Source organism: Phocoena sinus, chromosome 13, assembly GCF_008692025.1.
Source record: "Phocoena sinus isolate mPhoSin1 chromosome 13, mPhoSin1.pri, whole genome shotgun sequence".
Lineage (NCBI taxonomy): Eukaryota > Metazoa > Chordata > Mammalia > Artiodactyla > Phocoenidae > Phocoena > Phocoena sinus.
In genome coordinates, this window is record NC_045775.1 from 82,327,501 (window position 1) to 82,353,592 (window position 26,092).

Genomic DNA, 26,092 nt, shown 5'->3' on the forward strand with positions numbered 1-26,092 from the left:
TGCCCTCTGCCATTTTCACTCTACTATTGAGCTCGTCCAAAAATTTTTTTTCTCATATTTTATTTTTCAGTTCTACAATTTCCACTTGGAAACTTTTATAACTTCAGTTTCTTAGCTGAGATTTTCTATTTGTTTCAAGAGAAATTGTAATTAATTGCTGAAGCATGTTTCTGACACGCTTTGAGATCCTTGTCAGGTAGTTCCAGCTTCTGACTCATCATGGTATTGGCATCATTTGATTGTTTTTTCTCCATCAAGTTGTGATTTTCTTTATTCCTGAAATGATGGGTGATTTTTTTTTACAGTATCCTGAATGTTTTGTCTATTATGTTAGGGACCCTGGATGCTGTGTAAATCTTTTATTTTAGGAAGCAGTTGTCCTGTTTAAAGTTAGCCCATAGGTCATGGCCTGCTCTTGTGGGTTGTGGTTCCAGTGGTAATTTCATTTTCACAGGCTTTGTGGTGTTATTTCGGTGCTTGGTTTCCTGGTGTCACTGGGGCTCCTACTGGTGCTGCCTGAGGGAGCAGAGGAGTATCCCAGGCCAGGATGCTAGATGCCTCTCAGTGGAGGAAGGTTGTGGTGGCTTCCCCTGCCACACACACACTGTCTCTTGCGTGTCCCCATGTCTCTGGGCAGGAGAAGAGAGCCTCAACCCTGTAGGGACCAAGAGGCATTGGCTGAAGCTTGGTCCCTCTTGCATGATCTGTCCATTTGCCCTGGCGTCTCTGTCTTAAGCCCATGGGGACAAAGAGGATTCCCATACTGGGCCACTTGTGCGGCAGCATCCCTTTTGCCAGTCCTGCCTGCCCGTTCCAGTAAACGTGACTTTTGCTGGAAATGCTACTTGCCACTCATCCTGAACATTTTAATGGCCTTTGGTCATTTGTACCATGTCACTTAGATTTGGGATTGTTGCTGTTGGTAGGCAAACCTGTGCTGAGTTTTTATTCTGTTTCAATTTTTAATTTAGAAGAGTGATGAAATGTGGTGACTGACTGAACAGAGCTGGGGGAGTAGTTAAATGCTTGAATCCACTGCCAGATCAATACACTTTTACTCCTTATTTTCAGAGTTTGGGAATAGTACAGTTGTTACGTTTGGGGACTTCGGGAGCTAAATTTCATTTTCATGTGGACACACCTCTTGTTTTTGCCCAGCGAGTTTGATCAAGGTGGCCTGCCGGTGTAGTCAGGGGCAGGAGTTCAACTCTCGTATGTGGATCATTCATCTCTTTTGCTTACAAACATAGCTCCTGAGAAAATTTATCCTTCTTAATTCCTTGTTACAGAGGCAACCAAAACAGGAATCACCCTGTTTGTTGCCTAGGAAAACAAGTAACACATAGCACACTCCTAACTCCATGCACGGAGACCCTTGTGTTATCTTCCTGTGCAAAAGATAGACAAGGCAGGGCTTCCCTGGTGGCGCAGTGGTTGAGAGTCCGCCTGCCGATGCAGGAGACATGGATTCGTGCCCTGGTCCGGGAAGATACCACATGCCGCGGAGCAGCTGGGCCCGTGAGCCTTGGCCGCTGAGCCTGCACGTCCAGAGACCGTGCTCCGCAGCGGGAGAGGCCACAACAGTGAGAGGCCCGTGTACCGCAAAAAAAAAAAAAGATAGACAGTGCAGATTATTAGCTAATTTTCACTCTAATTGTCTAATTTCTTGTAAGAGAGGGTAAGTCACATCTTGTCGAAAATAGGATGCATTTCATTTATGAATACTACATAATGCCTTGGTACTACAGAAGGCATCCAGGTCGTGAAGTACAGAACACATTTACAATTAGTCTGGTTTCTGTGACCACATGGGAAAAGTAATCAACATGTCTTGGTACAAACTTATTATCCTCTAAAGCACACAGATTCAATGTCGGAATTTGATAAGTGTCTACTTGCTAGTTGAAAGGACCCAACAGAGGGTAGAAAATAATATAAATAAAGGCTTAGACAGCAACTGTGGTCAGCAGAGTTTATAAAATGAACTACAGAGATGTCCCGCTCTAAACCCTGCAAGCTGTGAATGTGATGGGGCATCACTCCCATGATTCTGGGAGTGATAAGAGTGTTATGTGACCTCGGCCAGGTTCTCTAGGAGAGCCCAGTGTCCTCATGTGAGCCCCTGAAAGCAGGGTCTTTTACCAGCTGGTGGCAGAAGAGGAAGTCAAAGAGATTTGGGGCATGAGGGGCATCGGTGTGCCATTGTTGGCTTGAAGATAGAGGGGGCCCATGAGTAGGAATGGGGGTGCTTAAGGAGCTGAGACAGGCCCCCAGCTGACAGCCGGCAAGAATATGGGACCTCAGTCCTGCAACTGCAAGGAAATAAGTTCTGCCAACAACCTGAATGAGCTCGGAAACAGATTTCTCTCCAAGAGGGGCAGAGTTTGAACCCAGATCAGTGGAACAAGCCATTACCGCAGCATTTACTTGGTGGCAGTACTGTCCCCCTGAGGGTTGGGAGACTGAACCTGCTTTCTTTTTAAAGGATCCAAGAATGTAGTTGCAGCTCATAAAATACCTCCTTCCAACCCACATTCCTTTAACCCTTCTCCCTGTGGTACCCACAGAACCAACCAAAACCAGCCTACTCAGGAGCCAGCTGTCCACCCTCAGGAGCTCAGCTTGCAGTGAGAGGAAGGATGGCCTTTCCAATTCCAGCAGCTGGAACACTCCAAGTGACAGAGGCAAGCCAGCAAGGGTCTCTTTGTCAGGAAGCCCAGGGTCTCCTCTCCCCAGTGTGTCTGCTCCTGAAAGAGCTGGGTAGAGGTACTTTTGGGGAAAACAAATCATTTTTAAGTGAGTCCAGAGAGCTTCCTCTTCAAAGGACTCCCTTGTAAATCAGGTCGTCTTGCTTTAGTGAACTGGATTTTCTTAGGGTCAGACTTGCATATATGGTGCCTGGGTGTTTAATATACCCGTGGCTCGTATAACCGCGGCACTAGTGGTGATGCTTGCTGTCACTGCGTGGTTTGAACTTGAAAACCTAATACTTCATAGTTGGTTTATTTTCTTCCCCTCAGTCACAGGTGGCGCCATCCGACAAGCCCCTCTCTGATCCATATTGTCAGCCTTTTGGGAGCTAAATGTGAGGAAAACGAGACTTTTCCACTCAATTGTTATGACTACTGATAATATCATTATTCTTAAAACAGTAAATTTTAAGAATAAATTTCCTAAAAGTTTAATTCCTGTAGCACTTTTCCCTATCTTTCAAAGAGTTGATAAATAATAAATCCCCAGCTAAACACACACATCCACACAAGCCCCTAGGTAGTAGGAAGCACCTGAGGGACAAGTTTACACCTGTTGTTACTGAGCCATAGCTTAATCAAACCTTGTGTTCTTCAGTATTGATCCATGTGATGCCTTTTCCTCCGTTTCAGTTAAGCTGCCCTGTCTCCTAAATCTGCTACGTGCACAGTCCTTTAAGGGGCTTATCCCATGATGATCAGGATATGATTTCTTAGGCATTTGACTAGCTCACTCCCAAACACCCCTTCCTTCTACATGCTGCTGATACAACTAGCTCATATCCCTTTTCATTTATGAATCCAAGATTCTATAAGGATATACATTAAAAACTCCAAATAAGGGGCTTCCCTGGTGGCACAGTGGTTGAGAGTCCGCCTGCCGATGCAGGGGACGTGGGTTCGTGCCCCAGTCTGGGAAGATCCCACATGCCGTGGAGCGGCTGGGCCCGTGAGCTATGGCCGCTGAGCCTGCGCATCCGGAGCCTGTGCTCCGCAATGGGAGAGGCCGCGTACCGCAACAAAACAGCAACAACAACAAAAACCCTCCAAATAATAATTTGAAAATGTGAATTTATAACTAAACAGGACCTAGTAGGGATTTTGGGTTTCTGCACAGAGCTGAGGAATTATAGAATAAACTATCGAAACCTGAAATGTTGAACAAGGCTCTCCCATGTAATTTGGAGGAAGTCTAATGAGGGCCACATTGAACAATTATTGGTTCATGGTGTTCTTACTTGACATTTTAAAAATATGTTTTCTGGAGAATGAATTTGTCTCATCCTTTTATGGAGAGAGATCTCAATGGGTATGGGGTGAGATAGATTAGCAAAGCAGTGAGAGTACCCTATTTACTCTTGCATTGGTCTTTAGCGTCCATTGCAAATGAATCTTGCCTAGAACCCCCTCTGACAGATCAGTTCTGGGAAAAATAGTCCATTTATTAGCCCTCAGTCACAACTGAACTCAGAGATAAGTGTGATCCTTTTGCATTTTTGATATAAACCCCATATATGAGGAAATTATACAGCTGCCATTTCCCTTTCCACAGAAGTGGGCATCCTGCTGACAAATGAGTTTCCAGATGACAAGTCATTAGAAAGATTGACTCGAGAAGGAACCCAAGTTTATGACCAAGAGTGAGTAATTTTACTGGGACAGTTTTGTTGTGTTTTGTTTGATACAAGTTTTAAAACATCACAGTCTCGTATTCTTAGTTCTGCAGGAATGTCTTCAGCAAACTGGCTCAAGATCCATGGCTTGGTGGCCAAGAAGCTCACCATCATGGATGCTTTGTCCATGACCGCCATCCCTCACAGTCCCACCTACGTCCCCATTCTGGACAAGCATGTCGTTTCCAAGGTCTTTGATGAGGTAAAACTGATCTTCTATGTGTCCCTGCTTGATGTAGTTTTCATTTCCTGCCTAAATAAAGAGTAGTCCACTTGACGTCTTGTACAGTTGTCACAGAAATGTATTTCAGCGATTGGGAAAAAATTATTTGCAAAGGCAGTAAAAAGGAGAGAGAGAAGCTCTTAAGCATTTTTGCTTCTAAGATGAGAAGAACAATTTCTTCTTTGTTGGGTTGGCAGTTCATGGCTCGTTGCTGATGGGTGGCATTGTGGAGCTGCAGAAATGTCTGAAAAGCCTCTAGGTCAGAGTCATGAGTCACGAGTGAATATCAGTCTGTATCAAAGGACAGGGAGCGCTTGTGAGAGGTTTTGTCCATCCTTTGCTTACCTTCTCTTCCTAAATACAGTGGCATCTTTTCCGTCCTAAAAGTCTCCAAAGGAAAACGTCAGAAAGAGGGAGGGAGAGAGACACAGAGACAGAGATGCAGAAAAAGAGAGGGATTGAGAGAGAGGATCGGGAGTGAGCCAGAGCACAAGAGCCATGAGAAAGTGAGAGTCACGTCCTGGCAGGAGAAAAAGAGCTTCCAGTAGGAGGGCGCAAGTTGGGGTTAACTGTGGAGGAAAGCCAAGCACTGTAAAGTTTGCCTTGAATTGGGCAACTGGAAGGTCCTTGCCCTACGCAAGAACGGATCCAGTGGAGCAGCCAGATTGCACAGAGATGAGGAACACAAGAAAAGCAAGAATAGGAAGATTGAACCCTGTTGCTTCCCGGCAAATACAGCAGCAACTCATGATTTAAATAGGAATGTATCAAGCTTTACAGTCAGTAAATTGAAATAATATCCTTAAAAGACCTTATCTCATGCTGAAATTTTGCAGAGGGTATATAGGAAATTTGGGATTTGCTTCCAAATAATCTGGATGTTGGGAGTAGTTGGGGGAAGGGAGGAGTAGATAAAGCAGGATTGGCCATGAGCTGATAATTGTTAAATTTGGATAATAAGAATATTGAGTTGGGGGAGGGTCATTCTACTATTCTCTCTGCTTTTTTACGTATTTGGAAGCTTCCATAGTAAAAAGTTGAGAAAAAGCAAAGGCAGGAAAATTTAAAAAAAAAAAAAGGCTTTATCTAACTGGTCTCGCAGTAGCTGAAATTTGATGTATTTGGAAGAAGCAGATGAATTTGTGGACTTTTTCTGTTAGTCACATTTAAGAGATTATACCCATGGAGTTGGATATGCATCCTGATTTGACATGACCAGCAGTTCTTGCTCTGGAGGTTGGGTATATGACCCCTTAGGCTGGGTTCCTGATGACTTTGCCTCAAGGTGAGCGGTCCTATCCCTGGCTGTGACCTTATGACTGGAGGATTCTACTACTACCTTCAGTGAACTCTAACCTGATTACTCAGATACCAGCTTATCATTTGAATCTGACTTCTTCCAAAAGCAAGAGAGAGAAACTGAATGCTGATTTATTCCTTCTAGGAAGTTTGGTGACAGCTTCTCATATTCTGTGCACTTATTTTATTACTATTCTTGAGTTCTGTTTGAAAGAAAATATATTTGGTGAACTATCCCTGGAAATAGAATTTTCTGGTACTTATCATGTCTCCTTCTAAGCCTCCCAACAACCTGAGATACATTGAAAAGTAAATACTCAAAAAACAAATATGAGAAGGTAGGAAAGCAAGCACATAAAATCAAAGGGAAGATTTATAGATTGAATACCTAAAAATGTTATTTTGCATTAAAAACATATAACTAAAATGAAGGCAAATCTCAGAAAAATATTTCTAACGTATACAACAAAGAGTTGCAGGAGTAATATGTTAAATACGTGTTTGCATGTGTGTATCCATGTAAGTTAGCACATGCATATGGTGTGTGTGTGTGTACAAATCAGGGTTCAGTATACACACAAAAATGCACATGCACCCATACCATAAAGGAATAAGAAAATGATAAATATCCCAGTGGAAAATCTAGGGGAAAAAGTTTAAAAATAAGAAGTCAAAAACCACACAGAAAAATATTTCTTGCTGGTAACCAAATAAGTGCATTTTTGAAAAAATGCAAATTAAAAAAAATTAGACAGCTTCCCCCCATCATCAAATGTGTAAGGTTAAAAAATACTAATAAACAGTTGTGGTGAAAATAGGATGGAATTAGAACTTTTACATCCTGCTGGGGGGAGTATAAATTGGTATAACCTTGGCAATATGTTCAGAGGTGTTAAGGGCTTACAACTTTTCCTCCAGCAAATCCATATGTAGATATTCCGTAATCTACAGAAGGAAATAATCAGAAATACTGAAGAATATATTCAGAGAATAATTATTGCTGCCTTATATCTAACAATGAGAAAATTTGAAAACGACCTAAATATCCAATAAGTACATCCATATGATTGAATGTCATACGTTCATTAAATATCATGTTTCTGAAGAATAAGTAACGACATGGGGAGAAGTTCTCAATACAATGCCAAATGAAAAAATCAGGGTACAAAACCGCATAGATAGTACATTAATTTGGTTACATATGTGTATGATGTAGACATAGCACTCTTTGTCTCTCCCTTTTCTCTTTTACCAAAATGTTGCTAGTGTTTATCTGAGGGGTGAGATTATTGGAGATCTGGGGGTTTGTTTATATAATTTTTAGTTTTTGTTGTAGTTCTTTCAACTCTGAACATACATTAATGATATGCTGAGAAAAAAAAACTTAAGAAAAACAGACCTAAAACAAGAGATAAAATAGTTTAAATGCAAAGGACACTTGATTTTTAATTAATTTATTGGTTTATTTTTGTTTGATGAGTAATATATGAGTACATTCTTGTATAGAATGACCATTTAGAAGTCTTTAGAGGAAAATGTCAAAGTTTCTCTCTCCACCAACCTCATTTATGAAGGAAACACTCTGAATAGTTTGGTGAATATCCTGCTAATCCTTTTCAACACACACACACACACACACACACACACACACACACACACACGCATACATTACATATATTTTTACACATACACATAACAATTTTAATATACAAAACAGTTTTAATAAGGTAATACCATATGGATTTGCTATTTTATCTTTTAAAAACATATGTCTTAGAGACTTTTCTCTGTGCGTAGATATGGGTCTATCTCATTTTTGTTAGTTGCAAATTTCTTCCCCATTGTTAATGAACATTTACATTGTGTCCTTCCTCCCCCTATTACAAACAATCCTGTAATGGATTTCCTTGCACAGAGACTTCTGGGCACCTCTACAAGTCTGTCTTTGTGAGAGATGGATTGCTGGACCCAAAGGATGTGTACATTTAAATATTTGACAGATTAAACCAAATCACCCTCCAAATAGATTCTGTATTTCCACTAGTTTATATTCAGAAAGACAGCCATTTTCCTAAGAGGAACTGTATATCATACTTGTTGATAAGCATTAGTTCTACAAGTATAGAGATACTTTGAAAACCCTAAAAAATAGTGTGCAGACCTTAGTGTGCAGATATCTTATTCAACTCGTCCTCTCCTCATATTTAGAAGAAATAAACATAGTAACTCACTGCAGCACTTTGAAATGTGCTCTCCAGGCTGTATGCAATGTATCTGGACTCTGGGGATAATAATATACCTACTCTGCGACTGTTATACTGTGTATAGTATAGTGAATATATATAGTATAGGTATATATATATAGTATAAAAAGAAGTAATGCATATAATGGGCTGCAAGCACTGAATAAACGTTGGCTTTTTTTGTTTTTTTTTTTTTTTTTTTTTTTTTTGCAGTATGCAGGCCTCTCACTGCTGTGGCCTCTCCCGCTGCGGAGCATGGGCTCCGGACGCGCAGGCCCAGTGGCCATGGCTCACGGACCCAGCCGCTCCGCGGCACGTGGGATCCTCCCAGACCGGGGCACGAACCCGCGTCCCCTGCATCGGCAGGCAGACTATCAACCACTGCGCCACCAGGGAAGCCCAAACGTTGGCTTTTATTATAAAAATATTCAATAAATATTACATTGCCTACCGTATGCAGGCTCTGAACTGGGCTAGACTACAGCCTACCCAATCACAACTTACAATCTCATGGAGGAACTAGCAATTAAAATAAGAAGTTCTAGTTAAATGTGATGAGTGGGAAGAGCAGAGCGAAGATGCCAGAGAGGCCCCTAACCACCTTGAGTTGGCAGAGGGCGCTTTGGACCTGGCCTGGGAAGTTCAGACCTGGGGGATCTGATCAGTCCAGGTTTGGACCTAGGGGAGGATGAGTTACGGGGGTGATGAGGTGGAGGGGAGTGAGGAGTGACCTAGGGGGAAGTCTAAGGGTCAGAGGACGTTTGTCGTCCCAAAGAAAGTTTAGTGCAACTGGAGGAAGGTGTGAAAGCTGGTGAAGGTCGAGTTAAGGATTTTCTGAAGGTCATCCTGAGGGAAGCCAAAGGGTTTTTAGCAGAGGACAGAGAAGATCAGATTTGGTCTTTGGCTACTATGTGGAAAAGGGTTGTAGAGGTTCAAGGCTGGAACGAAGCGGGGCAGTCAGGAGGCAAGGTCTAGGTGGCTGTGACCCAGGTGACAATGCTGAGGATGGATCCAAGGCTCTATATAAAGTCAAGTCGACAGGACTAAACCACATGGGGCTGAGAGAGAGAAAAATGTTGAGTGACTTCCAAGAAGGAAAAAATGGAAGAGTAGTGAGGGTCCTGTTTTTCTGGAGAACCCGTCTTCTGACTCCAGAAAGCAAAGCCAAGCGAAGAGGCTGTATATTTTTTCACGTGCATTCCACCATGGGCACCTGTGCTCGTGCCTTCTGTGGCTTTGTAAATTCTCATCACAAGCCTGTGGGTACGTAGCACACGACATGCTCTCCGCCCTCCATTATTGCTCATAAGAGCAAGAATCATGATGATGAAGGAAATATACTGCAATAAATTCCCATTTCACCCTCAAAGCCCACTTAACATCTTTTATTTAATATTGTCTCTGATGGAAAGAATGGGAAAACAGTGATCGAAAAATATAATCCCACTGAGTGAGATATATAGCTTTTTGAGATTTGGACCTAACAGTTTTTTGAAAAAGTAGACTGGAGCTGAAAAGGAGACATGAATCTTAACCCACTTCACTGAGAGTTGTAATTGCCTTTTACTCCTGTGTTCTGTGTGCAGCCACATCTGTCTGGGTAGAATCGTAAAGCAGCATTTGGCTTTATCCCCGGCTACTTGTTTCATTCATGACTTATGTATGGGCTGTTTCTTCTTCTGGAACACAATGCTATTTTGGTTTTCATGTTTCTTGGACCAGCATCAAATCTGTCACCTTGGAAATGAAGTGTTGAGCAGGGAGGTTGCCCTAGCAACTCTTCATTACAAGATGCTAACTGGCACTTTCAGTTTTCAGTGGACCAGATAAATTTAATCTTAGCTCTTTCAAAAAGATTAATTCATCACCAAGTCATATACAGAGTAAAACTGCTTTAGATATTTGATGAATCTGGAATTTAAAGCTCTTTATTGACAATGGCTTTGAAAAAAAAGAAACAATTTGGGAACATTAGTTTGCATCGTTGAAAAGTCCACTACGTCACCACTACCACCATCATCATCACATGTGTTACCAGCACTGCATCAAGGCTTCCTGCTTTGCCCTGATCTGGGTTCAGCACATAGCTTTGTGATCAGGTAGCCTGGGCCTGCACCCCAGCTCTGTCACTGGCTCCCAATGGGTCATGGCAAGGTCCCTAATCTGGTACGTGGTGAGCCCTCAGACTAGGTTTTGAGAAAAACATTTGATCTCATCAAAGTATCTGATGGAAAGTTTAGACCAACATAGTGAGGTGGCTTTTTATCTCATCATTTAGCTGACGAGGAATGTTAGGGATGCTGCTAAGGGCCTGGCATCTTGTTGCTTTCAAATATAGTAGCAATGAAAACGATACTGATAGAAAAGTTTATTTTAATTAACAAATCTAGAAGGACAGTTAATACAAAAGCTATACGTATTCATTGTGTAGAAAAATTAGAAACTACAGATAAGTAGAAAAGAAACAATAGAATATAATTCCTCACATATGAATTGTTTGGTGGTTATCTGGCCAAAGTTTTTTCACTACATATATAGCCTTTGTTCTTTGTTTTACCAAAATGAAGTTGAACTAAAGATACTCTGTGCCTTGATTTTTACTCAACAGTCTATTTCAAATATTATTGCATGCCAGCAAATACTCATTTACTATACCAATTAAAGTGCTAGTGACCTCACTAGCAATTTAATTGAAATTTATATTAATTTTTTTTTATTTTCTAAAAATTTAGATTGAAATTTGTGAGATATAACCTACACTGTAGTAAGCATATTTTCATGGGTTTATGAATGATCTGATTGACACTTCTCTTTCCCAGTTCACTTTGTAGCCCCACCTTCAATTTGTTCTGTGGAGCCTGGAGATGTTTATGTTTAAGCAGAGGTTTAAGCTTCAGCACTCAGCAGTTTGCACAACTATAAAGTCACTGCACCGTGTTCAGGGTCAGCCACGTGGGATTTGCACAGCCTTTGCATTTTCATTACTCACATCCAATCAGACCCCTCCTTGGCCAGTCTGACAGCAGGCTCTGGGATATTTATTGGAAGAAATGATTTAGTTGAAAAACAGTGAAGTTGCCGAATTCAGTTAGTGTTGAGTGATGAATATATAAACACCAGTTTACACTATTTTCTCATTTTCAAAATGTTGTGGGATGGCTTACAAACACAGCCAGAATGTTGTCAGGTAGAATTCTTCCTGTACTACTTTAACAGCTAGTAACTGTGTGTACAGTTCTGTATCCCCCTTTCTTCATTTAGCATATCTTATGAACATATTTCCCTGTAATGACCAATTTTGGATGAATTTTAATGGTTGTGCTAATATTCAATAACATGAATTACTACAATTAATTTAACTATTCCCCCCATGATTGGGCAGTTTACTTGGAATTTTAAGAGTGCCTATTTTCCTACATCTTTGCTGTCACTTAGAGCAGTAACATTAAAACAAACAAACAAAAAACACCTGCCAATTGCTAAGTGAAAATGGCATTCAATTTTAATTTTTTATTGTTTGAGAATAGTTTTCTTGCGTAAGCTAAATATATCTCTTAAAATCTTGGTTACATCATTAACCTTCTTGGCAAACACCTCTTTTAAAATAGCAAAGGTACGCTCATCTCGTGCCTCAATCACCGAGAACTCAAATTTGGTAGACTCCAAACACAGTATTTTATAATAGAGATAAACTTCTAAAAATGTTGGAGCCTCAACCATTATTTGAATTTATATAATTTTAGTCTTTTACGTGTTCAGTAAGTGGTTACTTTGTACATGCATTGTGCTAGAAACTAATATTTTTTTAAAGGAATAAAAAACTAGGGTTCAGTGGAGAGGAAAACCAAATAACAAAACTGCATTTCAATGTATACATCTATAGAGGGATTGAATGAGAAAATATATAGATTGCCTAGTACTTGGCAAAGAGTAAGAGATAAACACTATTATCATGTTTTAAAATTTTTGTTTTATTATTTTTTATACAGCAGGTTCTTATTAGGTATCTATTTTACACATATGAATGTATACATGTCAATCCCAATCTCCCAGTTCATCCCACTGCCACCACCCCCACAACCCCGCTTTCCCCCCTTGGTGTCCATACGTTTGTTCTCTACATCTGTGTCTCTATTTCTGCCTTGCAAACCAGTTCATCTGTACCATTTTTCTAGATTCCACATATATGCATTAATATATGATATTTGTTTTTCTCTTTCTGACTTACTTCGTTCTGACTTACTTCATTTTCTTTTTCTGACTTACTTCATCAATCCACGTCTCTACAAATGGCCCAATTTTGTTCCTTTTTATGGCTGAGTAATATTCCATTGTATATATGTACCACATCTTCCTTATCCATTCTTCTGTCGATAGGCATTTAGGTTGCTTCCGTGACCTGGCTATTGTAAATAGTGCTGCAATGAACATTAGGGAGTATGTGTCTTTTTGAATTATGGTTTTCTCTGGGTATATGCCTGGTAGTGGGGTTGCTGGGTCATATGGTAATTCTATTTTTAGTTTTTTAAGGAACCTCCATACTGTTCTCCATAGTGGCTGTATCAGTTTACATTCCCACCAGCAGGGCAAGAGGGTTCCCTTTTCTCCACACCCTCTCCAGCATTTGTTGTTTGTAGATTTTCTGATGATGCCCATTCTAACCGGTGTGAGGTGATACCTCATTGTAGTTTTGATTTGCATTTCTCTAATAATTAGTGATGTTGAGCAGCTTTTCACGTGCCTCTTGGCCATCTGTATGTCTTCTTTGAGAAATGGCTATTTAGGTCTTCTACCCATTTTTGGATTGGGTTGTTTGTTTTTTTAATATTGAGCTGCATGAGCTGTTTATATATTTTGGAGATTAATCCTTTGTCCATTGATTCGTTTGCAAATATTTTCTCCCATTCTAAGTGTTGTCTTTTCCTCTTGTTTATAGTTTCCTGTGCTGTGCAGAAGCTTTTAAGTGTCATTAGGTCCCATTTGTTTATTATTGTTTTTATTTCCATTACTCTAGGAGGTGGGTCAAAAAAGATCTTGCTGTGATTTATGTCAAAGAGTGTTCTTCCTATTTTTCCTCTAAGAGTTTTATAGTGTCTGGTCTTACATTTAGGTCTTTAATCCATTTTGAGTTTATTTTTGTGTATGGTGTTAGGGAGTGTTCTAATTTCATTCTTTTACATGTAGCTGTCCAGTTTTCCCAGCACCACTTATTGAAGAGACTGTCTTTTCTCCATTGTGTATGCTTGCCTCCTTTGTCACAGATTAGTTGACCATAGCTGCATGGGTTTATCTCTGGGCTTTCTATGCTATTCCATGGATCTATATTTCTGTTTTTGTGCCAGTACAATATTGTTTTGATTACTGTAGCTTGGTAGTATAGTCTGAAGTCAGGGAGTCTGATTCCTCCAGCTCCATTTTCTTCTCTCAAGATTGCTTAGGCTATTCAGGGTCTTTTGTGTCTCCATCCAGTAAAAAATGCCATTGGTAATTTGACAGGGATTGCATTGAATCTGTAGATTGCTTTGGGTAGTATAGTCATTTTCACAGTATTGATTCTTCCAATCCAAGAACATGGTATATCTCTCCATCTGTTTGTGTCATGTTTGATTTCTTTCATCAGTGTCTTATAGTTTTCTGAGTACAGGTCTTTAACCTCCCTAGGTAGGTTTATTTCTAGGTATTTTATTCTTTTTGTTGCAATGGTGACTGGGATTGTTTCCTTAATTTCTCTTTCTGGTCTTTCGTTGTTAGTGGATAGGAATGCAAGAGATTTCTATGCTTTAATTTTGTATCCTGCTACTTTACCAAATTCATTGATTAGCTCTAGTAGTTTTCTGGTGGCATCTTTTAAGATTATCTATGTACAGTATCATGTCATCTGCAAACAGTGACAGTTTTACTTCTTGTTTTCCAATTTGTATTCCTTTTATTTCTTTTTCTTCTCTGATTGCCATGGCTAGGACTTCCAGAACTATGTTGAATAATAGTGGCGAGAGTGGACATCCTTGTCTTGTTCCTGATCTTAGAGGAAATGCTTTCAGTTTTTCACCATTGAGAATGATGTTGGCTGTGGGTTTGTCATATATGCCCTTTATTATGTTGAGGTAGGTTCCCTCTATGCCCACTTTCTGGAGAGTTTTTTTTATCATAAATGGGTATTGAATTTTGTCAAAAGCTTTTTCTGCATCTATTGAGATCATATGGTTTTTATTCTTTAATTTGTTAATATGGTGTATCACATTGATTGATTTGTTTACATTGAAGAATCCTTGTATCCCTGGGATAAATCCTACCTGTTCATGGTGTATGATCTTTTTAATGTGTTGTTTATTTTGTTTGTTAGTATTTTGTTGAGGATTTTTACATCTATATTCATCAGTTACATTGGTCTGTAATTTTCTTTTTTTGTAGTGTCTTTGTCTGGTACCAGGGTGATGGTGGCCTCATAGAATGAATTTGGGAGTGTTCCTTCCTCTGCAGTTTTTTGAAAGAGTTTGAGAAGGATGGTTGTTCTTTAAATGTTTGATAGAATTCACCTGTGAAGCCATCTGGTCCAGGACTTGTGTTTGTTGGCAGATTTTTAATCACAGTTTCAATTTCATTACTTGTGATTGGTCTGTTCATATTTTCTATTTCTTCCTGGTTCAGTCTTGGATGTTATACCTTTCTAAGAATTTGTCCATTTCTTGCAGGTTGTCCATTTTATTGGCATAGAATTAGCTTGTACTAGTCTCTTATGATGCTTTGTGTTTCTGTGGCGTCCATTGTAACTTCTCCTTTTTCATTTCTATTTTTATTGATTTGAGTCCTCTCCCTCTTTTTCCTGATGAGTCTGGGTAAAGGTTTATCAATTTTGTTTATCTTCTCAAGGAACCAGATTTTAGTTTTATTGATCTTTGCTATTGTTTTCTTTGTTTCTATTTCATCTGTTTCTGTTCTGATCTTTATGATTTCTTTCCTTCTACTAACTTTGGGTTTTGTTGGTTCTTCTTTCCCTAGTTCCTTTAGGTGTAAGGTTAGATTGTTTATTTGCGATTTTTCCTGTTTCTTATTGTATTGCTATAAACTTCCCTCTTAGAACTGCTTTTGCTGCATCCCATAGGTTTTGGATCATCGTGTTTTTATTGTCATTTGTCTCTAGGTATTTTTTGATTTCCTCTTTGATTTCTTCAGTGATCTCTTGGTTATTTGGTAACATATTGTTTAGCTTCCATGTGTCTGTGTTTTTTACATTTTTCCCCTGTAATTTATTTCTAATCTCATAGCATTGTGGTTGGAAAAGATGCTTGATATGATTTCAATTTTCTTAAATTTACTGAGGCTTGATTGGTGACCCAAGATGTGATCTATCCTGGAGAATGTTCTGTGTGCACTTGAGAAGAAAGTGTAATCTGCTGTTTTCGGGTGGAATGTCCTATAAATATCAATTAAATATATCTGTTCTGTTGTGTCATTTAAAGCTTCTGTTTCCTTATTAATTTTCTGTCTGGATGATCTGTTCATCTGTGTAAATGAGGTGTTAATGTCCCCCACTATTATTATGTTACTGTCGATTTCCTCTTTTATAGCTGTAAGCATTTGCCTTATGTATGGAGGTGCTCCTATGTTGGGTGCATATATATTTATAACTGTTATATCTTCTTCTTGGATTGATCCCTTGATCATTATGTAGTGTCCTTCCTTGTTTCTTGTAACATTCTTTATTTTAAAGTCTATTTTATCTGATATGAGTATTGGTACTCCAGTTTTCTTTTGATTTCCATTTGCATGGAATATCTTTTTCCATCCCCTCACTTTCAGTCTGTATGTGTCCCTAGGTCTGAAGTGGGTCTCTTGTAGATTACGTATATGGGTCTTGCTTTTGTATCCATTCAGCGAGCTTGTGTCCTTTGGTTGGAGCATTTAATCCATTCACATTTAAGATGATTATCAATATGTATGTATGTTCCTATTACCATTTTCTTAATTGTTTTGGGTTTGTTTTTGTAGGTCCTTTTCTTCTCTTATGTTTCCCACTTAGAGAAGTTCCTTTAGCATTTTGTTGTAGAGCTGGCTTGGTGGTGCTGAGTTCTCTTAGCTTTTGCTTGTCTATAAAGCTTTTGATTTGTTTGTCAAATCTGAATGAGATCCTTGCCGGGTAGAGTAATCTTGGTTGTACGTTCTTCCCTTTCATCACTTTAAATATATCATGCCACTCCCTTCTGGCTTGTAGAGTTCCTGCTGAGAAATCAGCTGTTAACCTTATGGGAGTTCCCTTGTATGTTATTTGTCGTTTTTCCCTTCTGTGGTATAATTGTTCTCCAGTTTGTGAGTCACCCACCCAGCAGTTATGGGATTTGATTTGATTGTGATTGCACCCCTCGTACCATCTCATTGCGGCGTCTCCTTTGTCTTTGGATGTGGGGTATCTTTTCTGGTGAGTTCCAGTGTCTTCCTGTCGATGATTGTCCAGCAGTTAGTTGTGCTTCTGGTGCTCTCGCAAGAGGGAGTGAGAGCACGTCCTTCTACTCCGCCATCTTGAAGCTACAATCCCATTATTGATAAAACTATTCTTAATAGAATTGATAAAACTATTCTCACCTATTGACAAAATTAGTGGTTAAGGTGTATCTCTGGTCTAACACTGGGAAAAATTCTAATAGAATCAGCCCAAACTAGGGCTGTCCATGAACTCCAGGAATTATGGTCAGTATCTCTCTCTCACTACCCCCCTCCCCCCTGCCCCCGCTTCCTCTCTCTGCCCTCCATCCCTCACAGTTAAAATCTTCTCACACAGGGTGTGATTAGTATCAGTTTGGTAAGGCTTCTAGGTTTACCTCAAGAGAATTGAAGTAGTAATACCTTGAGGCTCCCCTTTATTTTCAAACACTGTCCAGAAGTGTCTCCCATTAGTTGTTAATGCTTGATTTGCATTATAAGAGGTAGCAAGTATCTTTGACCAATAGAATGAAACGGAAGCAAGGGTATACCAGTTCCAAGCCCAGGCATTAAGGCTCCTTGGCTATTTCTGTTTACTCATTTGTGCCTGGGAACATGCCTGGTCAAGCCTTCTAGAGACACGTGGAGCAGAGCCAAGTCCCCCCAGTCATTCCAAGAAGTCTTTCCTAGATCAGCCAACAGCTAGTTGGTTGTTCCATTATTTTGTTTTGAAAACATAAACAGTTACATATATGTATTCATATCTCTGTATTACTTTCCTAGGTTTGCTGTGACAAAGTGTGCCGCAAACTGGGTGGCTTAGAAATTTGTTTATTCTTTCACATTCTGGAGGCTGGAAGTCTGAAATCTAAGTGTTGGCAGGGCCGTGCTTCCTCCGACTGCTCTAAGGAAGAGCCCTTCCTTGACTGTTCCTAGCTTCTGGTGGTGGAATCCTTGGCATCCCTTGGCTTGGACCTGCATTACTCCAGTCTCTGCCTCTGTCATCACATGGCCTGGACTTCTCTGTCTCTGTGTCTACATTTCCCTCTTCTTATAAAAAAAAAAAAGAGAAAAAAAGAAAGAGGTAACAAGTAAACCACGTTCAGGAGGTGTGACCAGGTGGTTTCATTCCCTCTCAACTAGTATCAGTTTCCTCATTAATCACACTCTCCTCCCCACCTGCTTCCCTACAGAAGCTGGGAAGCCATGATTGTGATCCCCCAAGTCCCTGTGAGAATGCCCCTTATGACCTCATAGTCACACTAAACTTGACATCATAAAGAGAATAGCCCATGGGACCTCCAGGTGACTACCATGTTGTAAAAACTAAGACCACAGACTGAAGGTGTGGAGTATGACTTTGTCTTTCCCTAAATCTGCATGCAGAAAGGAATGAGAGTGGGTGCACACGAGCCAAATTTGAACTCCTACCACACTGAAGTCCATGATGGCCATGCAAGGCATGAGATCCAAATCCACCAAAGAGGGAGGTAGAACATTAAACAATGGGTTTGCTTTACGCACCGTCAGTCAGGCATCCAGCGGATCCTGGTGAAATGGTGTAATGCTGCTAGATATTTCGTGGGGTTGATTTGCAGTTGAGCCATAAGGTGGCAGTTTGCAGAGCTATTTATAGACTTCCAGGGGGTCTTTTTCCCAGGGGAGATACATATGTAAGGGTCTTGCATTTTGTTGAGACTGATGATTTTTCCTCTGAAAGTTTATGTGAAATTTTAAGAGATGGTGTTTTTTGTTTGTTTGGTTGGGTTTTTTTTTTCCACTTCTGCAAATTTCATTAAGTTTTCAAAGTCCAGTCACCTCCACTTTTAACCCACTGTTTTGGCTTCTCCTCTTTGACGAAGATTGCTTAGAAGCCACGTGGTGACTTCTTGCGTCTGACAAGTAGCAAGGTTCGACTGTTCAGCCAAACTAAGTGTCTTGCTTTTCAGCCTTCTGAATCTTTGGCTATTTTGTTTGTCTCTTTTGGTCTTGATGTATTAATTGCAAAATTATGTAGTTTGCAATTTCAATATCTATTTTTTTACATGACTTTATTATTTAAAATACTGTTCTTTTTCTCATCCATTTGTTCTTAATGGCACTCTGTTCTTACACTTTTACATGACTGTTACATCTTTGAACAACCTAATCATACTTAATTTTAATCATAATTCATATAAAGTTATTGTTAGGTGGGTCGTAAAATTAATTTCTACTCACGTGAATTGATGTTCTGATTGTTGATTTGCTCAGCTACTGTTTTTAGCATTTTTGTGTGTGTATTTAGGAATTTTAGTACGTTGGCACATTTTTTTTTTTTTTGCGGTACGCGGGCCTCTCGCTGTTGTGGCCTCTCCCGTTGTGGAGCACAGGCTCCGGACACGCAGGCTCAGTGGCCATGGCTCACGGGCCCAGCCGCTCTGCGGCATGTGGGATCTTCACGGACCGGGGCACGAACCCGTGTACCCTGCATCGGCAGGCGGACTCTCAACTACTGCGCCACCAGGGAAGCCCGGTTGGCACATTTTGACAAGATTTTTAAAAATCTGTTTTTTTCTCTGTCTTCTGTTTTGCAGTTACCTAAATCCATCCCCTTGTTTGTACCCCAGTCATTGGTATTTAGAGCTCTTATCCCATGATGATACTGTAGATTGAGGATGGCTTGGTTCAGTTCTTGGTTGTTAGACTGCACTAGTGTCCTCTCTCACCAGGCAGGGCCTTCTTGCAGGGGTGAGAGAACCTCATACTAGTGCTGGCTTCAGGCACTGAGCCTGACTCAGAGTCCCACTTGCTTTCTGGGAGTTGAGCTCCCAACCGCCCCTGCCATCTTTGCCCACAAGAGTCAACAAACACACAACTTCAGCCCTGCTGACTTATTCAACTTTTTGTCTCTAGAAATACATCAACCATGCATCTTTCTTTTTCCTTCTCTCCTTCTTCCTTTCCTTCCTTTCTTTTTATGCATTTTTTCCCTTAAATAACAACAATACAGTTTTTGTATGATTTTGAAGGCAAAGGGGAACATAAAACATGAGCTCTGTATCATCTGGATTGGAAGTAAAAATTTACTTCTTAAAAGTGCTTCCCACATTTTTAAAAATTAACATATCAATTTATTGAAATTACTGATAGAAAATATTCTGAAAGTAAATATCACAGGTCCCTGTTGTCAAGGCCAAAGCTTTCTTTCATCTTATGATTAATTGGGTTTTTTTTAATTAATTTTTATTGGTGTATAGTTGCTTTGATTCCCCACATTTCTAAAATGCCTACATGCTCCTCATGGTTGGAATCATACACAGTATCGAAACACTGTTAGACCTTGTACTCTCCTTTCTCCTGTTAGACTTCTTCTTTTTATGTAAATAATAAGACATGGAATAAGCCTCTTTGCAAACATACATTTATTCATTTATCAACAGATATTTGTTGAGGGCCTGGCACTGTTCTAGGTGATAGGAATACAGCAGTGAATGAAACAAAGTAATATGCAGACAGGTAAATGTAAAATATTACAGATGCTCTTAAGATAGCATGGAATCAGAGGCATCCCCAAACCCAGAAGGAAGCATCAGACACAGACAGAAAGAACTCAAAAAGATGCCCTCGCGTTCTGGTACTCTGTTGTTCTTACAGAAAGTGGTTTCATTGATCACTAAGCCTTCTTTATTTGACATGTATAAGGATCTCTTACAAATTGATACAGAAAATGGTCAAAAGATATTAACTATAATCAGATATTCTTAAGAGAAAATCAAATATAAAATAAATATGTGAGAAAGATGTTTAACCCAGCTAGTAATTTACAGAGTAGCAACAATGATATTCTATTTCTTATCGCCTATGCCCTTCAATTTGACAGAGGCTTATTAAGATAACACTTGATTCTGATTTGGGTTTCCTGAAACAGGTTTTTTTTTGGGGGGGAGGTATTTTTTAAATATATAGTTTTAAAAATTGGAAGGAAAAGGTTAGCAGTGATATCTCTGATTCTTTTTTTTTTATTTTCTGTATTTTCTAATTTCTCTACAAATATAATGTATTGATTTTATATTCAGAACAACATACTGTACAGCCATTAGATCCATTTCTGAAGGCACGTGTTAACCTATCAAGTGACCCTTTCCTTTGGCATTGGCATATAGGTGTTCCCTCTGGCACATGTGTGCAGTGACACAAATAAGGTGACTTTAATTAACCCCCAAGGAGTGAAGCTTAATATCTACAAGCAAAAAGTGGAACAGGCAATTAAGTCCTACGAAAAGTGAGTATTACCCCTGGCTACTCTTTAATGGATGTGGAATTTGTTTTGGCTTGTTTTCCCTTCTTTTAGCTTAAATTTTTCATCTGGCGCAGCTGTTTAACAGTGGTCCATGAGGAATATTAACAGCAGCGGCAGCTAACATAAGGGGCTTCCTCTGTGCCAGCACTGCGTTAAGTACTGGGCTGGCCAAAAAGTTCGTTCGGGTTTTTCCGTACCATGTTACAGAAAAACCCGAGCAAACTTTTTGGCCAGCCCAGTGCTTTGCCTGAGTATGTCCAACGGGGTTTTCGAGAAGCCATCTTCCCTTTCCAAACTCTGCAGAAATCTCATGTTTCCATGAGCTCTTTAAACCTTTGCTTTTTAGCAGAGCGAATTGGACCATTTTAGTATCTAACATTCTGTAAAGTGACACCACACCACAACAAAGAAACGCCACAATCATGAGATAATTGATTTAAACAATTTTTATATCAAAATCAAGAAGATGACCAAGTTGACTACAGTGAAAACTGTACTCTTAACTAGTCACTGTGTTAGTACTGAGTGAGGGGGCCTTTTTTCCCAAGGGCAGATAACCCAGGGTTTGCTGGAGAAGGAGACCCAGGGTCCTTGAATCCCAGCCCCTTCCTGGGGCCTGGCTCCTTCCGGCCTGACCTGGCAGCCTGCCTCAGAGTGTTGGTGGAGAACACAGCTCTGGGGCTAGAATCTCACCCTCTCCCAGCTCTCTAATCACCTCCGCACCCTGCCCCTGAGCACTTAATTAGTCCTTGGTGCACACGCTTGATTAAACGTTGAGCTACCCAGCTCCTCCAGGCAAGCCTATTCTTGGTTCTGGAAGCTGTGCAATTGGGTTTTCATTTACTGCCATGTGGTTGGGAAAAGGGTAATAAAGTACGCCAAAGTGAACGACGGGGCCCAGGCCAGCATTTACTGATCTGTTGTCATTTTACAGGGTGTCTAGTGTGTGTTCAAAAAAGTATAAAGCCTGACTTCTGTTGCCTGGAGTGCACGACCCAGCCCAGAGGCTGGCCTTTCCGCCCCACGCCCATCACGGTCCTCTCCAAATCTCCTTACACTTGAGCCTCCTCCACTGCCATTGCCTGAGAACTGAGGCTGTGTCGCATGAGCTCCTGCAGCCGCCTCCATGGGCTTCTCAGGACTTCTCTGAGTCTTTGTGGGCCCTTCGTTTCTCTCGAAGGCAGGCTGAACTCTGCCAAGGCTCGCCCTCCCCTGTGGGCCTGAGACTTTGCTCTGTAGTTACCCTCTTACTGGTGCTCGCCCTCTTCTCCGCCTCCCCGCCCCTGCACCAGGCAGTCCTTCCCTTGCCTTGAAGCTCCACTGCCCCTCTTCCTGCCCCCTTCCACCAGCTGTCCTCTTTCTTCCCTTCTTGCCTCAGTGCCAATGGCCCTCCCCAGAGAGGCCTTTCCCCAACGACTCTGCACCACCCACCTTGCGTGTGGCCCTTGGAGCACTCACAGCTTCTGTACAGGCCTGTCCCTTCCCTGTGAGGATGTTGGCTCCTGAAGGCGGGCACTGGGCTGCCTGCTTTCCCCCGGTCTTCTCCTCTTCCTAGCAGGTGTCACTATATATATATATAATATATATATATGTTTGACTGTTGGAATTTAATTTGAATTTGATCTAATTCAAGTTTACTTATTAAAATTGATCCAATTCAGTTATTCAGAATGAAATACAATAATATCATCATATTGTAATTTAATTTGCTTGACTCATTCAAATATTTGAGTGCTGTAATTACCTGGTCTGTGAAAGCCTGATGCCAGGCCATGAACTGGGGCTTTGAGGTCAGATAGCTACTTGACAGGTCATGTGACACTTGAGAGCTTCATTTGTAAGATCTGGCTCACGGGGCAGTTGTGACGGTTATGTAAATTATATATAAAGAGCAACTCATGTTAATTATTTCCCTCTTTCATTCCCTATATCTGCTGATGCTAAAATAACCATAAATACACGGAATGGGAGGGTCACACAGCTCTTCCCACTGAGGCTGACCCTTTCCCGAGAGTTTCCAGAGGGACCTTGCCAGGCAGAAGAGAGTCCTTCGTTAATGGCAAAACCAAAATACAGACATAGCGGTGATTTGTTCCAGTTCTTCCAATGAGTGAATCCGGAAAAGCCTTTTAGTACCCTTAGAGGAACAGTATACTATATTGTTTATTAAAATGATATTAATTTAAACATGATCATTAACATTTATTTTAATATGATTAATGTTTGATATTATTGATTGCATTAGTATTAATTATTTGGTATTAATAACTTGATGTTTATTTTAAATGAATTATTTATTTAATATTGTTATTTAATAGTATTAATGTTAATATTATACAGAACAAAGCTTCCTGATCTTTTGTATTCAATAGTGTTGAAGAATTTTGCTGGCATAAATGTCAGTTCCCTTTTCCATCTTGCTTCGTCTTTCTAAAGATATGCGGAATATGAAAAGATGAAAAGTAATTAATGAAGCTTAGTTTATCCCCATCTCATCCCCAATACAACGTTTCTAAGGAGTTTCCCACCACAAGTAAGCCAGATATAACCCTAAGTCCATATGGTTAGGGATGACCAAATGAGTGGGAAGTTCACAGTCCTCTGGCCAAAATAGTGACATAAACTAGCAGTTTTGGTCACACTTAGTGCCCGTGTGTAGGAGTCCTTCTGGTTCAATATTTTAAGAATTGCAGAAGCAGTTTTGGCTTTGTGTGTCTGAGCATAAGCTCTGAGTGACGATTACCAGGGTTGGCTGGATTCTGGGGGGACTTTTCCACAGCTTGTGTTGTGAATCTGAGGTCAAGGTTTCAGCCCTCAGGTCCACAGGAGAAGTATCAGTTCTGACTCAGGGACCCGGCATAGTAGCCTCTGCTTATCATCGATTTGCTTGGGCTGCTGACTAGACTTCTGAAGTGTCATTAGTTACGAGTTGCTTTGCAAATGAGCCACTCGGTACAAGTGGATTTGCAAACTAGAGGTAGAGAAAGCTAGTAAACGCTACGCTCAGCCAAATTTCAGTCTCCTAAAAGAAAGAGGAAAACTGCGGTTTGTCAAATCCCAGCATCCCACAAGGACTGCCCTCGTCCCGCACGCTTAGAGACTTTCCCACGGTTGCCTTCCAGGACAGTGGAGCGGGGATTCACACATCTCTGCTGCCCTCAGCTCACGCCCGCTCGCTTTTTCTGCCCCGTGTGCTTTGAAATAGTTCAGTGAAGGCGGAAAGCAGAGGAATAATAGAGGTTATGGAAACACCCTCTTGGAAAAATATTTTCTGAAGAACCGAAATAAAATTAGAGACATGTCCTAGCTAATTGGACCCACATTCACCAACTGTTTCTGAGTGTCTAAGCCTCACCCTCCTTCAGAAGCTGGAGGGAATGAGCCTTAGTTATTCCTGGTCACTTTATACATTCAGCTCACTTAATCCTCGCAACTCCAAGGGCAGGTGGTGGTATCTTTGTTTTATCAATAAGAAAACAGTGTTTCAAAAAGTTATGTAACAGGTTCACACGGTGGCAAAGTGGAGATGCTGAGATTTGAACCCAGACCCACGTAGCTCCCAAGCCCTCGTCGCACTCCCAGCCTCCCTACTCTACTGCCTGCACTTTCAAGGTTTAGACTTAAAAGGATTTACAGTTTTGTTTTGTTTTGTTTTTTCCCCAGAAATGCACACAAGCCTTAGAAGCCCATTGTTTCATCAACCACATCATTAAAGAAAACCATTTCCAAATAGGCCCCAAAGAACCAAAAACATCAAGAGACACAGGAGCCGAGCTGGCTTATTTCCCACTTCCTGACTCTTCCTGTCACTTACAGAGCGTTTACCTGTGTCAGACAGTTCTGTGTGCGGTGCACATAACTTGCTCATTGAGTCTGCACTGCAGCAATGGGAGAGAGGTACTGTGATTACCCCCTTTCTACAGAAAAGTTGGCTACTGGCCCAAAGTCTCCCAGCTAATAAGAGGAGGAGCTAGCTGAGCTTTGGACCCAGGCAGTCTGGCTCCAGGGTCTGTGCTTTTCACCACCGTGCCAGACCCCCTTTCCATGATCTCACCAGGCCTGTGATGGGAGATCAGGGCAGGATAACACCACCCAAAGTGTGCTCCCAGAGCCCTGTGCCACGGACGCTGGGTCCAAGGATTAGAAGCATGCCTCCTGGGGAGAGGCAGTATTCTCCCACCCCATTTTATTGAAGCTTTTTTGCTTCATGGAACACCAGCTCACAACCTATGGAGCCAGTGTTCTGTGCCCTGTGCCCTAGTAAGCCTGATTTGGGTGATGATGTAGCACTACAGAACTGGGCTGGAAGCTCTGGAAAAAGCACCACTGATTAGTAACAAGAAAAGGAGCTGTAACTACCTGATAGAAAGCACTGGCTCCAACTTCCTCCTTCCTTCTTGGGTTGCCAGCGTCTCTCTGCAAACACGTTCGGTGAGCTTTAGTCTCAACCCCACCAGCTCTCGGTGCTGGATAAGTAAGGCGCTTCATCTGTCTGCCCCTCTTAGCGGCTGCATTTGGAAAACAAGGAGATCAGGCTGGTCGATCTCTAAAGTGTGTCCCAATCCTCTTATTTATGAACCTATTAACCTTTTATTTTTGCTCTGAGAATCCAGACAGAAGAATGTCTACAGATGGCAGGCTAAGGGCACACGTATTTTTCCTTATGAAGAAAAGCAGTGAGTGTTTAGAAATATCTTCATGCAGAGATAATGAGGAACAGTTTGTTTGCTGCCTTTTCTCAGTCTGGGTTTTACCTGATCCAACTGAGAGCTGTGCCCTCCTTTAATATTTAACATTATTGCCACAAAGCCCCGAGGCTTCTGCAGTGATGCTGAGGGTGGGAGACACTCACATCCAGTCTCTTTGAACGAGTGGCAATGACATGGTCCAGCGGTGGTGGTGCTGCGTGGCTTGGGATCTCCCTGCCCGGGTTCAGCTTTTTGTCATGAAATGAACTGTTGCTACTAAATAACTATTGTTGGTTTTTTTTTAAACAGGCGCCTGAATAAAGTTGTTTGGCAAGCATTATCTCAAGAGGAAAAAAAAAAGTAAGCCAGTTTCTTCTCACTTGTTAAAAATTTTTAAAATTTTGGTGAAATTCACATAACCTACAATTAACAGATTTTAAATGTACAATTCAGTGGTATTTAAGTTATTCAAAATGTTGTGCAAACCACCACCTCCCTCTAGTTTCAAACTTTTTT

At 40.8% G+C, this 26,092-nt stretch overlaps 1 protein-coding gene across 1 annotated transcript in view; it reads left to right on the forward strand.

Annotated features, from left to right (window-relative positions):
- Positions 1 to 26,092, forward strand: part of VWA3B (von Willebrand factor A domain containing 3B) — a 210,008-nt gene that overhangs the window by 139,330 nt on the left and 44,586 nt on the right. The window contains exons 19-23 of the mRNA XM_032652777.1: positions 2,568 to 2,684; positions 4,303 to 4,390; positions 4,469 to 4,625; positions 20,752 to 20,870; positions 25,886 to 25,936. Of these exons, the coding sequence (XP_032508668.1) occupies positions 2,568 to 2,684; positions 4,303 to 4,390; positions 4,469 to 4,625; positions 20,752 to 20,870; positions 25,886 to 25,936 (532 nt within the window). The remainder of the gene's footprint in view (positions 1 to 2,567; positions 2,685 to 4,302; positions 4,391 to 4,468; positions 4,626 to 20,751; positions 20,871 to 25,885; positions 25,937 to 26,092) is intronic.